The following is a 16,217-nucleotide window of genomic DNA, read 5'->3' as shown; positions in this document are numbered from 1 at the left end:
TTGGTTGACCTGCTTTCCTCTAGCTAAAGCAGATTTTCCACCGCCTGGGGATTCAGATCACTCTCCTATTATTATTCCGCTTGCTGCACCCAACATACACCGGCGTACTCTGTTTCGGTTCTTCAACGCTTGGATGGAGGATCCCACGTTTCGAGCTCTTGTTGCTGATGTATGGAAGGTGTCAGTACGGGGTAATCCGATGTTTCGTATGGTTACAAAACTCAAAGCTTTGAAGGCTCGGTTAAATGAATGGAAGAAAGATCGGTTCAAGGGGGTGACGAACCAGGTAACCATTAACCGAAATTTTTTACATTCAGTGCAGGTTCGATTGCAGGGAGATCCAGCAAATCCAGTTTTACGGAGGCAAGAGAGAGTAGCTAATGAAAACTATAGTAACGTTGTACGGGCTAAAACAGCAATGCTCCGACAACGTGCTAAAGTTGGCTGCCTCACTCTCGATGACAGCAATACAGCTTATTTCCACAACTCTATTAAAGAGCGGAAGTCTCGGAACGCTATCACTCGACTCACCAGAGAGGATGGTTCGGTGGCTGAGGATCCAGTGGAAATAGCTAATATGTGTGTGGATTTCTATCGGGACTTATTCGGTCGAGAGGATGAGGATAATGAAGCATTAGATCACATATCTAATGTGGAGTTCTTACGCCCGCTGACGGAAGCTGAAGGAGCTGTTCTTATTATGAGGGTGACCAGAGATGAAATATATGCTGCTTTGCGAACTATTGGTTCTGATCGATCGTCGGGGCCGGATGGGTTCTCTTCCCACTTTTTCAAGGCGTGTTGGTCGATTTTGGGAGATGACTTTGTGGGAGATGACTTTATGGAGGTTTTCGCGGTCCTTATTGATCGAGATGAAAGAGCAGGTCGGTTTCTGCTACACCCCCAGTGTCTAGTCCCGAAGGTTACTCATCTTTGTTTTGCAGACGACCTCATGGTCTTCTTTCGAGGAGACACGGGTTCGGCTCAATCTCTAAAAGGTGTGCTAACTGGTTTTCATCGGGCGACGGGGTTGCAGGCCAACGTGCTCAAGAGTACCATCTTCTTTGCTAGTATTTCGGCTTAAAGTCAGAGTGATATCACCACCATCCTGGAATTCGGTACTGGTTCTCTGCCTATTCGATACCTGGGATTACCTCTTATATCGTCTCGTCTTACCTATAGTCATTGCATCCCGCTAATCGATAAAATCAAAGGACGAATCCAATCTTGGAAAAGTCGCTTTTTATCGTTTGCGGGGCGTGTTCTTCTCATTAAGGTGGTTTTGAACAACATGTTACTATATTGGGCAGCGGTGTTTGTTATTCCCAAAAGGGTTATGAACGACATCAACTCCATCTTTAGTAAGTTCCTCTGGTCAGGTGCTGATATGGGGTGTAAGAGAGCTTCTATTGGTTGGGAAAGCCTTTGTTACCCAACTGGTGAAGGGGGCCTCGGACTTCGCAATATCGAGGTGTTAACAGAAAAAAGGGAAGAAAGGCAAAATGAAAAATGAATATAGCATGAAACAGTTTTTGAACGATGAAGAAGTAATGTCAGAATTGATTACTTAAACAAATGTTAAACATAAGGCCACCTACAAACAAAAGAAATAAAAGGGATGGACTAGAAAAGCAATAAAGTTAAAGAAATTTAATAATACAGAAAGTGCGAGATGAAGATAAACCTTTACCTCCACATTTTGAAGAAAAGGGAGAAAGAGACTAAAGAAAAAATTTATTCCTAAAAAGTAGTGTTATGAGCAGCTTCAACTACGATCTCAAAACTAAAATGTTTTTGGAAAATAGAAATAGTTAGAAAGATAATAAGAAAAGAAATAAAACAAACTTACTTTCGTGCATACAAGTACAAAATTATAAAAATGATAATCAAAGGAACAATTCGACGTCAAGATTACCCTTCACAACCAAAAAAGAAGTAGAGTTATAATCTCGGTTTGAAATCTAATTGATTACCAAGGAAGCAAACTTAACTTAAAAACTATAGATAAAAAAGATTAGAAACATCTTTTAGAAAAAAAGATTAGAAACTTAGTCCAAAGCAAAAGTACTCTTCAGAGACGCCTTTGATGTGACATAATTTTGACAGATCTTTGTACTCTAATATTTGATCTTTGTTATGTTGTTAATCAATTTATTGTGTTTTTAACATTGTTTTGTGTTTGTGAAGAAATTTAGAGCAGATTTAGAAGGCCTCGTTTGGTTCGGCTTAAAATAAGCTAAAAGCTAGCTTTTAGCTGATTTTAAGCTCTTAATGAAAACATTTTCTGTTTAGATGAAATAAGTTGGGGCTTTTTATAAGCCAAAAAAAATTCATTTTTTGGAAAAAGCAAAAGCCGAAAATTTGCGGCTTCTGCAGTAGCTTTTTCGGAAAGCCGTCCAGGGACCACGATGTTCTCAAAACGTAAAAGGTTTTTTTTTTTCTTTTTTATCAAAACTTTTTCTTACCATTTCATCCTTCTTTATTCCTCTTCAAGTCTTTTTATTTTTCAAGTCTTCAACAACTAGGGTTTGCCAAAGTTGTTGCAACGGATTGATCCAATTCAAGTTTGTTGTAAGTTTGTATAGCCCTGTTATTAGGATTGTCGTAATGGTTGAAGAAATTAGGGTTCTAAACTGTGCCAAATTAGCTTGAATAAAAACAAAGTTTGTGTAAGGTTTATCATAGAACCTAGACAGGACGTTTGCTGCCCGAGTGGGCTTTCTATCGCTGCCCGAGTGGGTCGTTTGCTTCTAAATATGCCTATGTTTATCATATTTGGAAGGAGCGGAATAATAGGGTATTTAGAAGTTATGTCATGTCACCGGGGTTGATTATATACACACTTGATGAAGTGAGGATCAAGCTGAATACCGTTACCAAACGGTTTGAAGATACGGAGGAGAATCGGAGAACCATCGATCGCTGGAATCTTACTATCTCTCTCCAAAAGTCGGTTTACACTTCATGCAAATGGACTCGGCCGACGGCAGGGAGATATATGATTAATACGGATGGTGCATTGAACGAGGTGGATGCTTACCATGGAGGGCGAGGCGTTTGTGGAAGAGAGTTCAGAGGCTTCGAAGTCAATTTCGGAGTTTTCGAGTTTTTCATGTCAATAGAGAAGCCAATCAGGCTGCAGATTTCTTGTCAAAGATGAAGCTCGGACCGGGGGTGACTCACTTGAATATTAGTCAACTTCCGGTTGAATTAGTCAATATCGTTAATGCGGACTCTAGAGGGACAGTGAGAATGAGGAAAGGGTGGGGTTAATGAAATGATGTAATCTTATTTTTTTTGCTGTCTTTTGATTTTATATTTCATTGTTCTCAGTTCGGGCATCTCCCGCTTATCATTATCAAAAAAAAAAACTGTATCAAACTGTGTCACAAATTTTTCACATGAGTTGTGATTTATCTTCATCCAATATGTTTCATATGTCTTAAAAATCCATTCTATATGATGTTTTTGGGGTTTTACCTCGATTTCGACCCCTCAAATTGTAAACAATACTGTAGCAATATGAAACTGCACCAAACTGTGTAACAAATGTTTTCGCACGAATTGTGATTTTTTTTCATCCAATATGTTTCATATGTCCTAAAGCTCCATTACATTTGATGTTTTTGGGGTTTTACCTCAATTTCGACCCCTCAAATTGTAATCAAAACTGTATCGACTCCTTCAATTGTAAACGAAACTGTAACAACTTGAAAGTGCACCAAACTGTCCCTTTAATCCCCGCTGACTCTTTTCAAAAAAAAAAAGTGCACCAAACTGTGTAACAAAATTTTTCGCACGAGTTGTGACTTTTTTTTCACCCACATGTTTCATATGTCCTAAAAATCCATTCCATATGATGTTTTAGAGGTTTTACATCAATTTCGACCCCTCAAATTCTGAACGAAACTATAAAGATATGGAATTGCACTGAACTGTGTAACAAATTTTTTTTGCACGAATTGTAATTTATCGCATCCAATATGTTTCATATGTCCTAAAAATCCATTCCATATGATGTTTTTGGGGTTTTACCTTAATTTCGACCCCTCAAATAGTAAATGAAACTGCACCAAACTTTGAAACCTCAACAATAGGAAACTGCACCAAACTGTCAAAGTGGTCTGGGCAATTTTTCTAGGTTTTGCAAAACCGAGAAACTCAAGTGGTTTTTCCGGCTGGTTACCAACTCCGGCAAGGCTGGAGAGCTCAAAAGGGGCGGCAACCATGAAAGATGATGGGGCAGTAGGAGAAGGTCGTTTTCTCCTTGCTAGAAATCAGCCTATTAGTGATGAAGAGATGGATAGGGAAACCCTAGAACCAAGTCAGGGTGATGAAGAACAATCGGTTTTAGCAACATCCCAAACTAAAGCAGGTACTATTCGTTTTCAAGAAACATCAAAGGTAAGTAACCAAGAGAATGGTTCTTCCCAATGAGCAGGTATGTTAAAGAAAGGTGGTAAACCGAGTTCAACCATTATTGAAGGACGAAGCTCGGGAGTTCATATTGGCTCGGGTGTTCACAGAAATTCTGTCCTGGGTAACAATCCATTTGCAGATGCCATCAGGAATAACATGTTCTCAAGTATCCTTCGTAATCCAACCGGAAGTGTTAACACGAACACAGAACTTCCGGCAAGGCAGCAATCGTCGGCAACTTCGTTATCACATGCAGTAGGAGCTAGGGTTCCGGTGCAAACACCCATCACTGTTGGGCTGGGACATACTACTGGGCGGGCAAGGGTGAGTGCTCCTAACACGAACTGGACAGGCCTCTTTAGTTCACAAAAGGCACCAACCCGGGCTGGGCTTAGCTATTTTCCTCCCACATAAGTCGAGGGTCGTCTGGAAGCACTCCTAGATGTCTCAGACTTTACCGAGGAGATTAAGTCTTGTGAGGACATTATGATTGGTAGTTTCATTGGTGAGAGGCTATATTACGGCTTAGTTACCAACGTTTTAATGAAGAAGTGGAACCCGAAGGGATAAATGAAGACAACAGTGTACGAAAACTCAGCCTACATCATTCGTTTCTCGTCACAGAAGATAGAACAAAAGCACTGGAATTTGAACCGATTTTTATAGCTGGAAGACTGTTTGTAATTAGACAATGGCGACTACATATTGAGAGGGAACTGCAGGAAATGCGAACCATTCCACTATGGGTTAACTTGAGAAATATACCATACCTATTCTGGAACCCAACAGGATTTTCGTATATAGCTAGCGTCTTGGGAGTGCCATTGAGATAGGATAGTCACACTGAATCTAGAAAGTGTATGGCATACGCTCGTGTTTGTGTTGAGGTGAGGGCAAACAAAGAGTTACCTGAAGAAATAAACGTTCGTGTCAAGGATGGAGATAACGAGCATGTGGTTGCGGTTCAAGTGGAGTACTCATGGAGGCCCGGAAAGTGTGGGAAGTGCCTGGTTTTTGGACATGATGAGGCATCGTGTCCAAAACAACTCAAAACTAAAGTTGATACAAGTGCTACTGTTGGCGGCAATGTGCAACCAAGGGGGGATAGACAAGTGGGTAACGACTCGAGCGTACGATCGGGACCAAGGGGGCAGGGTCCGAACTCTCATAACCCGATAGTACAAATGAGACAGGATAGTCACCAACATGATAACAAGGAAAAGTTAGGTGAAAAAAAACCCTAGAGAGGAGAGAGAAAGTCTCGGGTGGTGAGATTTGGCGGCGCCGGCGGTCTTTCTTTCTCCGACAGTGGTAGTTATCGTTCCTTCCTGGCCGGCAGTGATTCTTCTTCTTTTCTTTTCCTTTTTTTTTCTTGGATCGAGTCTCTTGTTCTTCCGATTTCGAGTATCTCCACCTTACTGGTAGTCCCTTGGGGCTTCAATCGTGATGGTGGAGGTGACTGGTTCCCTCCAAACTCCTGGCGATGGTTCTCTTGGTCTGAAAGGATCAGAGACACTATCAAAACAGGGTAGTATGGTTGAGGGGAAATCGATTTTAGGGGCTTCTATGGGTGGTGCTAGGGTCTTGCGTGCTCCCATGAGGGTTGCAGTTGCTTCTCCGATTGATGGTGGATCTGTGGGTGGTGATTACTCAGAGCTCCCTTCGACTCAGGTACCTGTCTCTCAAGGTATGGCTTCTTCTCTGGATTGGGCTAAGCTATTTGCGAAGAATCGTAGTTCTGGTAGGAAGTCTTTGGAGTTTCGTGATCCTGTTATAGTTAATGGTAGGTCTGTTATTTCATCCTCTAACTATCAGGATCAGATTGAGGATTGTAGAACATTGATAATTGGAAATTTCTTTGGTAGCAAACTGCCTTTTATGGTTGTTAAAAGGTCTTTGATTAACATTTGGAAACCTAAAGGGGATGTTTCCTTCACCCTTCATGGAGATTCAGTGTATGTTATAAGAGCTTCATTGGAAGAGGATAGGGTGAAGATATTGGAACATGAGCCTATCTCTGTAGCTAATAGGATTTTTATTGCTCGACCATGGACTCCTTTTCTTGAGAAGGAGGTTATGAAACTTAGGTCTATTCCCATTTGGGTTAAGCTTAAGGGTGTTCCTATTCACTTGTGGCATGAAGAAGGCTTAGCTGATATTGTTAGTTCTATTGGTAAACCCTTATTTCTGGATGGTCCTACCTCTTCTGGGCTGAGGATGGCTTATGCCAGGGTTTGTGTGGAGATTCCTATGGATAAGGAACTTCCTCATGTGTTGGAATTGTGTGTGGATGGTGAGGATTTGGATATTGATATTGAGTATGCCTGGAGACCTAGGTATTGTGTTCATTGTTGTGAATTAGGTCACAGTTCTAGTTCCTGCCTGAAGTTTGCTAAGGTTAAGAAGAATGTTGAGACTCAGGTAATGAATGATCCTATGGACAGTGAGAAGTGTGGAGAACCAAGTACTAGAGATGTTCCTTTAGCTGACACAGTGGTGCCTATGGAGGGTACTAATGTTCATGATGGGGGTTGGACTGAGGTGAAGCATAAAGGTAGTATGAAGAGGAAAGGTAGGGAATTAGGTGGTTATGAAGTGACTGACAGTGGTGCTGGTAAGAAAGCTGTGGCTGGTGCTTATGAAGGGAAGAGGGATGTTGGTGGAGGTGCTGGTCAGCTGCCTAGTCAGGACCTTATAAGCAACTCTAAGCAGATTCATATTGGTGGGAAGGACAGGTCTTTGCTTCTGAGGCCTAGCATGGTGGTGGATGAGGGTGACTGTCCTGGTGAGGGGGCATCTCTTCCTATGGGTGATAGGGGTAAGTTGTCATGTTCTCAGTCTAATCTTGTTGGTAATAATGTTTTGGCTTTTGAGACCAAAATTTTGAATGAGGCTAGGGACCCTAAGCCTAGGAAAGGGTCTTCTCATGTGATTAAATGATTCATATTGGAGGTTGGAATGTAAGGGGGATGAATATCCCTACTAGAGCTGGGGAGGTTACTAAATTTATTAGGAATAGTAATTTGTGTTTGTGTGGTCTTTTTGAAACTCATATTGATGTGGGTAAGAGTGTAATGGTTAGGAGGAGGTTGCTTCCTACTTGGAATTGGATTAATAATTATGATTTTGATAGTACAGGCAGAATATGGGTTCTTTGGGACTCTTCTGTGGTGTCTTTGCAGGTTATTAACATGAATGCTCAGCATATCTCTGTTATGGCTACTTTTGTTGATGGTAAGGTCTTTCTTATTAGCTTTGTGTATGCTAGTAATGATGTTGTGACTAGAAGGGTTCTTTGGAGCTCTTTGCTTAACCTTAGAGAGTTATACTCTTGTCCCTGGGTGGTTATGGGGGATTTCAACACAATCCTTGAGGTTAAAGATAAAGCAGGGGGTGCCAATGTGAGAGAAGGGGGATTGGCTGATTTCAGAAATTTTGTTCATGGTGCTAATCTTTTTGATTGTGCCTACTGTGGATGTGAATTTACTTGGTCTAATAGACAAGTTGGTGAGGGTGCTGTGGCTGAGAAATTGGACAGAGTGTTGGTTAACATTGAGTGGACTGGCCTATATCCTAATGCTAAGACAGAATTTTTTAACCCTTTAGTTTCTGATCACTCTTCTTTTGTTCTTTCTTTATTTGAGGGGATGAGCACAGGTCCTAGGCCTTTCAAGTTCTTTAATGCTTGGACTCTTGAGGATGAGTTTCAAGAGATTGTTAAGAAGGCTTGGGCTTTGCCAGTATGTGGGAACCCTATGTTCCAAGTTGTGAGTAGACTTAAGAATGTTAAGAAGGCTCTGGTGAAGTGGAAAAAAGTAAAATTTGCTGGGTTTGGTGCTAAGGTTGACCAAGCTAAGCAGGTTGTGGAGCTTCTCCAAACCAGACTGCAAGTGGAGCCTCTTGATGCAACTATTAGGAGTCAGGAAAGGGAAGCTGTTGCTTCTTATGTCAAACTTGCTACTATGGAGGAGTCAATGATTAGGCAGAAGTCCAGGGTGCAGAAGATTGATCTGGGGGATCAGAATACCAAGTTCTTTCATAATTCTATGAAAGAGAGGAGATCCAGGAATAATATCCCATTTCTTTATAATGAAGAGGGTGTTAAGCTGGTGCTTCCTCAGGATGTGGCTAATGAGTGTGTGGGATTCTACACTAGGCTGTTTGGCACCTCTGTTTTAAGTACTAATGGGCTAACTTTGCTTGATTCCATTTCTTTTGACAGGCTAGTCACTTCTGACCAAGCTGCTGCTCTCACTGCTATGGTGACCAGAGAAGAGGTGGTCTTTGCTCTCTCTACCATTGCTAGTGATAAAGCTCCTGGCCCTGATGGCTTTTCTGCCCATTTCTTTAAAGACTGTTGGAAAGTGGTGGGTGATGATGTGGTCAATGCTGTTTTTAGATTCTTCAAGACTGGGAAATTGCTTGGTGAGGTAAATTCTACCTTGGTTTCCTTGGTTCCTAAGACTCCTGGTGCCTCAAGAATGACTGACTTTAGACCCATTTCTTGTTGTAATGTCATCTATAAATGCATTACCAAGATATTGACTCTTAGAATGAAGCATGTTATAGGCCATCTTGTTAGCCCTTGTCAATCTGCCTTTATCTCTGGGAGAGCTATTCAAGATAATATCCTATTGGCACATGAACTTACTAGGAATTATCATAGGACTAAAGGTCCTGCTAGGTGTGCAATTAAGATTGATTTGCAAAAGGCTTATGATACTATTGAGTGGTCTTCTCTTCTGAAAATTATGGATAAGTTTGGATTTCCTAAGCAGTTTATTCAATGGGTTAATGTCTGCATATCTTCTCCTAAATATTCATTCATGATCAATGGTTGTTCTTATGGTTATCTTAAGGGTCAGAGAGGCATTAGACAAGGTTGCCCTATGTCTCCCTACCTCTTTGTATTAGTTATGGAGGTGTTTAATGTGCTTTTGGTTACTGAGGCTGTTGAGGGTAGATTCTTGCTACATCCTAGATGTAAAGATCCTATGATCACCCACTTGAGTTTTGCTGATGACCTTATGGTGTTTATGCAAGGAGACTTAGGCTCAGCTAGAGCTTTGTCTCATGCCTTAGATTTGTTTGCTGAGTGTACTGGGCTGAAGGTTAATAAAGCTAAAAGCTCTATTTTTTCAGCTGGTTTGACAGATGAGAAGATTCATGGGTTAAGGGACTGTTTGGGTTTTGCTTGTACTTCCCTCCCTGTTAGATATTTGGGAGTTCCTCTCATTTCTTCTAGACTTAGCTATAATGATTGTCAGCCTCTTATTGATAAAGTTTTGAGTAGAATTCAGTCTTGGAAGATGAGATTCTTATCTTATGCAGGGAGATTGACTCTTATTAGAGCAGTCCTTAATGGTATGGTTCTGTTTTGGTTCAGTGTATTTGTTTTACCTAAAAGGGTGATCAATGAGCTAGATAGAATGTTTATGAGGTTCTTGTGGGATGGTCCAGATATGTCTGCCAAGGGTGCTTCTGTCAGCTGGACCACTATTTGTCACCCAACTAAAGAGGGAGGTCTTAACTTGAGAGACCTAGCAACCTTGAATATTGCCTGTACTTTGAGACATATTTGGGAGTTATTTATCTTTAAGCCTACTCTTTGGGTCCAATGGGTCCAAAAGTATTTGATTAAGGATAACTGTTTTTGGTCTCTGTCTGTGAAGTGTGATGCTTCTTGGTGCTGGCGCAGGATTTTGCATTATAGACAGCAAGGTCTGGAATTCTGCTCTGTGATGATACGCAATGGCAAGGATACTTGGTTTTGGAAGGATCCATGGCACCCTATGGGTATTTTGCTACCTTTCTTCCCTGAGCAGCTTAAATATGATAATATATTGCACCTGAATGCTAAGGTAAGTGACTGTATGGTTGATAGTAATTGGACTTTTTCTCTCCTGCAATCTATCTATTTGGGACCTATTGCAAACAGTTTGCATAAGGTGGATGTGGCTGATGGCTATGATGATTCTAGGGTCTGGATAGCTAATGATAAGGGTACTTTCACTTTGAAAAGTACATATGAGGCCATGAGAGAGGTTTCTCCTTCTGTTTCTTGGTCTTCTCTTGTCTGGTTTAGTCATAATATACCCAGGCATAGCTTCATTACTTGGGTTGTTTTGCATAGGGCTGTGAAGACTAAGCTGAAACTTTACAAATGGGGTCTTAATATTGATGTTACTTGCACCCTATGTTCTAAAGAGGATGAAGATGACTTTCATTTATTCTTCTCCTGTAGTTATTCTAAGGATATTTGGAGGAAGTTACTTAGGATGTTGGCTCTTATTCAGGTGCCATGTAACTCCTGGGACTCCATGATAAATTGGTGTGTCAGGATGTTTAGTGGTAAAGATAAAATAGCTATTCTAGGCAGATTGACTTTTAATGCTTTCATTTATCACATTTGGTGTGAGAGAAATAAAAGGGTATTCTCTAGCACTTGTGTATCTCAGGAGGGCTTGTTGGTGAGAATCATTGAGGAGGTGAGGATGAAAATGAATTGTCTTAGCTGTAGCACTGTTAGTAATCCTAGATTGGATGTTATTGCTAGAAATTGGAATCTTCACTTGACTGTTGTGCCTCCTAAACTCATTCCATGTTCCTGGATTGCTCCTAAGCCTGGGTTTATCTTGATCAACACTGATGGTTCTTATAGTGCTGATCAGGCTGGCTTTGGGTGTGTCTTGAGGGACTTTGCAGGTGAGATTGTGTGTGCTGTTCAAGCAGGGACTTTTCCTGTCAGTGTCATTCATCATGAGCTGCAGGCCATTGATGTTGGCTTGGTAACTGCCTTGGCTTATGGTTTTGATAGGGTGCAGGTGGCTACTGATTCTAAGTGGGCTTGTGAGCTGGTGAATAAACTTGATGCAGATCCTCCTTGGCAGTCCTTGAAAGTTTGGAGAAGTATCAAATGCAGCATAGCCAAGTTTAGTGCTTTCAGTATTGATCATGTCTTTAGAGAAGTGAATCAACTTGCTGATTTATTGTCTAAGGCTAGGACAACTGAAGGGACGGAGCAGCTTGCAGTAGGGGACCTTAGTGATGCTATGAAAGCTGTTGCTATGGAAGATAGATTGGGTCTTATTAGATTAAGACAGAGATGAAGAAGTGTTTTCTTTTGATTGTGGTTTCCTTCTTATATTTGTCTTTATGGTTGTAATCTTCTTATGGGACCATATGTTTTTGTTGGGCTGTTGGGGCTTGTATGGGTTTTTCTTTTGATGATTGTGTAGACTCTTTGCTTTTGGTTTCAGGTTTTCCTTAAACCTGCTGATATATGCAAAAAAAAACATGATAACAAGGAGGAGGTTGGAAAAGACCGGCAATGGTGACTGGTCGGGATCAAATCCTAGCATTTTAGTGGCGGAACAGGAGAGTGATGGAGGGTGGTCAACAGTTCCTACAAAGTCAAACAGAGCTATTATTGGAGCCAATAACTTGGAGAAATCGAACCAGCAGAGACGTAAGATAGCAAAAAGAAATGATATTTTAAACGGTAACCATTCACAACCTGGTCCCCTTGTAGGTAACTCCTTGGCTCTATCTAATTCTCCTGACCCTGATTTAGTAGATTCTGGCCGAGAGCTTGATGAAGAGGAAATGAGAAATAATCACAATTCTCTTTAGGAGGGTGGTCTTGAAGGGCCCACTCCACCAATAGACCCTATTTTTTCTTCGTCAAATTTGCAATTAGAGACTAGACTTGAGACCTCCAAGGGGGTAGAATCACCACCCCAATAGTTATTTAATGATAAATCTTGCATGTTGGAACGTGAGAGGTCTTAATGACGCTCTCCGTACGAAGAATGTGCGTGATTTTATGAGATTCAATAGAATTGGTTTGTGTGGATTGTTGGAAACTCATGTTCAGGAGGTTAATAAGACTCGTATTCAGCGAAGTCTTAATTCCAACTGGACTTTTATTGATAACTATGCGGCTGTTTCGGGAGGCCGGATCTGGATTGGTTGGGACCCTACTAGGGTCAATTTTACTGTGTCCCATGTTGGAGGGCAAGTTATTGCAGGTGGTGCTCAGTTTACAGATGGCTCGAGTTTTCATTTGGAAGTGGTGTACGGAAGTAATAGTACTGTTCATCGTCGGGAGCTTTGGAGGGACCTTGAATTTCTTATGATGGGTTCTGAGGCTCCCTGGCTGGTGTTAGGTGACTTCAACACCACGATGTTGGCTAATGAGAAGATAGGTGGTAATACCTCACCATCTAAAGGTTCCAATGAGATGTTTGACTGCGTAACCGATTTGGGTCTGTTCGACTGCTCGTATACAGGTTGCTTCCATACTTGGTCTAACAGGCAGATGGGAGCTGCGAACATCAGTTCCAAGATTGACCAGGCACTTTATTAATAGTGGGTGGCTAACTTGTTTTCCTCTAGCTAAAGCAGACTTTCTACCGGCTGGGGACTCAGATCACTCGTCTATTATTATACTGCTTGCTGCACCTAACATACACTGGCTAACTCCGTTTCGGTTCTTTAATGCCTGGACGAAGATTCCCACGTTTAGAGCTCTTGTTGCTGATGTATGGAAGGAGTCAGTAAGGGGCAACCCGATGTTTCGAATGGTGACAAAGCTCGAGGCTTTGAAAGCTCGGCTGATTGATTGGAAGAAAGTTCGGTTCAATGGGGTGACGAATCAGGTTACCATTAACCATAATTTTTCACATTCAGTGCAGGTCCGATTGCAGGGTGATCCAGCAAACCCGGTTTTACGGAGGCAAAAGAGAGAAGTTACTGAAAACTATAGTAACGTTGTTCGAGCTGAAACGGCCATGCTCCGACAACGTGCTAAAGTTGAATGGCTTACTCTTGATGACAACAATATAGCTTACTTTCACAACTCTATCAGAGAGGGGCAGTCTAGGAATGCTATTACTAGACTCACCAGGGAGGATGGTTCGGTGGCCGAGGATCCAGCGGAGATAGCTAATATGTGTGTGGACTTCTATCGAGACTTATTTGGTCGGGAGGACGAGGATAATGAAGCATTAGATTACATATCTAATGTGGAGTTCTCACGCCCGCTCACGGAAGCCGAAGGAGCTATTCTCACTATGAGGGTGGCCAGAGATGAAATATTTGCAGCTTTACAGACTATTGAGCGATCGTCGGGGCCGGATGGGTTCTCTTCCCATTTTTTTAAGGCGTGTTGGGACATCGTGGGTGATGATTTTGTGGAAGCTATCCAGAGATTCTTCAGCTCAGGAAAACTTCTCAAAGAGGTAAACTCTACTTTTGTGACACTTATTCCTAAAATAGATAATGCTTCTTCAGTGTCTGATTTCAGACCGATATCTTGTTGTAATGTGTTGTATAAATGCATTACCAAGATTCTTACTATACTGCTGAAGGGAGTTATTTATTCGATGATCATTCCGAACCAATCAGCCTTTATTTCCGGCCGTACTATTCAGGACAATATCATGCTAGCCCATGAGATTGTTCGGAATTACCACCGACCGGATACCTCGGCTAGGTGTACGGTTAAGATTGACCTTAAGAAGGCGTAATATTGAGGTGTTGTTCGAGGCGTCAAATCTTCGTCATATATGGGACCTGGTTAGTGGTAAGACGACTTTGTGGGCTGAGTGGGTGAGAAATAATCTCATCAAAGATAAACCCTTCTGGACTTTATCGGCTTCGAGTAGAAGTTTTTGGTGTTGGCGTCGGATTCTAGCAAGCAGGCCGACGGCTCAGCGACTCATTTGCACTTCTCTGGGGGATGGTCATGATACCAAATTCTGGATTATTCTATGGCATCCTCGGGGTCTTCTTTATGATGCTTTCGCGGAGGGGTATAGATATGATTCTCACCTACATTTAGTTGCACGGGTATCTCAGTTTATTCGGCAGTCGGGCTGGGTTTTTCCTACTCATATCACAGCTATGTTAGGAACGATCGCGGTAGAGGCTAGAGAGGTGGTGGTAGATAGTACTCTCAGAGACGAGGTGATCTGGATGCCCGGTCAGAATGGAGAATTTACTCTTAAAGAGACGTATGAAGCAATCCGACCCAGAGGAACTCGACGGAGCTGGAATTCTTTAGTATGGTCACCTGGTGGAATACCCAAACATTGTTTCGTCACGTGGCTTGCCTTTCGAAGACGCCTCAAAACTAGATCCCTTATGGCTAGTTGGGGTATGGTTATAGACACTACATGTGTTTTCTGTGGGGGGGGGGATGAAGAAACGGATTTCCATCTATTCTTTGGTTGTTCGGTCACAAAGAATATATGGGAATCACTATTACGCAAGATGGGATTTCAGAGAGTATGTGATGTTGATTGGGAAGAGGAGTTACAGTGGTGTCTTAATCACTTTGGGGGGTTTTCCATTGCTGCCCGGGTGGGGCGTTTGCTTCTAAATGCCTATGTCTATCATATTTGGAAGGAGCGGAATAACAGGGTATTTAGAGACAATGTTATGTCACCGGGGCTGATTATTCGTACTATTTGCGATGAAGTGCGGATCAAGCTGAATTCTATTACCAAACGGTTTTAAGATACTGAGGAGAATCGGAGGACCATTGATCGATGGAACCTTACTATTTCTCTTCAAAAGTTGGTCTATACTTCATGTAAATGGACTCGGCCGATGACAGGGGGATATATGATTAATACCGATGGTGCCCTGAATGAGGTGGATGCGGGGTATGGAGCCATAATTCGAGATTCGGAGGGATTTGTTGTTAGAGCAGCCACGGGTCAGGTTGATGGACAAACTATCTTTATACATGAGTTGCAGGGTGTTGAGTTGGGATTGGAGTTAGCACTTAGTGCCGGGCTGCAGGAAGTTGAACTTGGTCCTGATTCGATGAATATCAAGTTACTTCTTGCAAAACCAAATCAGAAATTACCATGGCGGGCGAGGGGTTTATAGAAGAGAGTTCAGAGGCTTAAGAGCCAATTTCGGAGTTTTCGGGTGTTTCATGTCTATAGGGAAGCAAACCAAGCTGCTGATCACTTGTCAAAGATGAGGCTCGGACCGGGAGTAACTCACTTGAATGTTAGTCAACTGCCAGTGGAACTAGTCAACATTGTTAATGCAGAGGGACAGTGAGAATGAGGAAAGGGTGGGGCTAATGAAATGATGTAATTTGATTTCTTTGCTGTTTTATTTAGTTTTATTTCATTGTATTCGGATCGGGCTTCTCCCGCTTATCATTATAAAAAAAAGTCTGCTTTGGCTAGAGGAAAACAGGTCAGCCACCCACTGTTAATAAGAGCCCGATCAATCTTGGAACTGATGTTCGCCACTCCCATCTGCCTGTTAGACCAAGTATAGAAACAACATGTATACGAACAGTCGAACAGTCCCAAATCGGTAACACGGTCAAACATCTCATTGGAACCTTGAGATGGCGAGATATTACCCCCTCTCTTCTCATTGGCCAACATCGTGGTGTTAAAATCACCTAACACCAGCCACGGAGTCTCGGGACCGGTCATAAGAAACTCAAGGTCCCTCCGACATGGAAAACCGGAACAGTACTATTACTTCCATACACCACTGCCAAATGAAAACCGGAACCATCTGTAAACCGAACATCACCTGCAATAACTTGCCCTCCGACATGGGACTCAGTGAAATCAACCCTACTCGGGTCCCATCCAATCCAAATCCGTCCATTCGGAACAACCACATAATTATCAAGAAAGGTCCAGCTAGGATTAAGACTACGCTGAATACGAGTCTTATTCCTTTCTTGGACATGAGTTTCTAAAACGCCACACAAACTAATACGCTTCAATCTCACAACATCTCTCACACTCTTCGTT

The 16,217-nt window shown here is 42.0% G+C and overlaps 1 protein-coding gene across 1 annotated transcript; it reads left to right on the top strand.

The window, feature by feature from the left end:
* Window positions 1-12,172: 12,172 nt before the first annotated feature.
* On the top strand, window positions 12,173-12,787 carry LOC147557369 (uncharacterized). Its single transcript, XM_086658823.1, has one exon. It carries the CDS (start codon window positions 12,173-12,175, stop codon window positions 12,785-12,787), a length of 615 nt encoding a protein of 204 aa, XP_086514949.1.
* Window positions 12,788-16,217: the final 3,430 nt, after the last annotated feature.

The sequence above is a fragment of the Eschscholzia californica genome, unplaced genomic scaffold, assembly GCF_041429995.1.
Source record: "Eschscholzia californica isolate CP2 unplaced genomic scaffold, dmEscCali1.0.p SCAF_2, whole genome shotgun sequence".
In the NCBI taxonomy this organism is placed as follows: Eukaryota; Viridiplantae; Streptophyta; class Magnoliopsida; order Ranunculales; family Papaveraceae; genus Eschscholzia; species Eschscholzia californica.
This window is presented reverse-complemented; position numbering and strand designations above follow the sequence as displayed.

Excerpts from the sequence above, each read along its gene's own strand:
- LOC147557369 (XM_086658823.1), top strand. The coding sequence starts at position 12,173 with ATGATAAATCTTGCATGTTGGAACGTGAGAGGTCTTAATGACGCTCTC.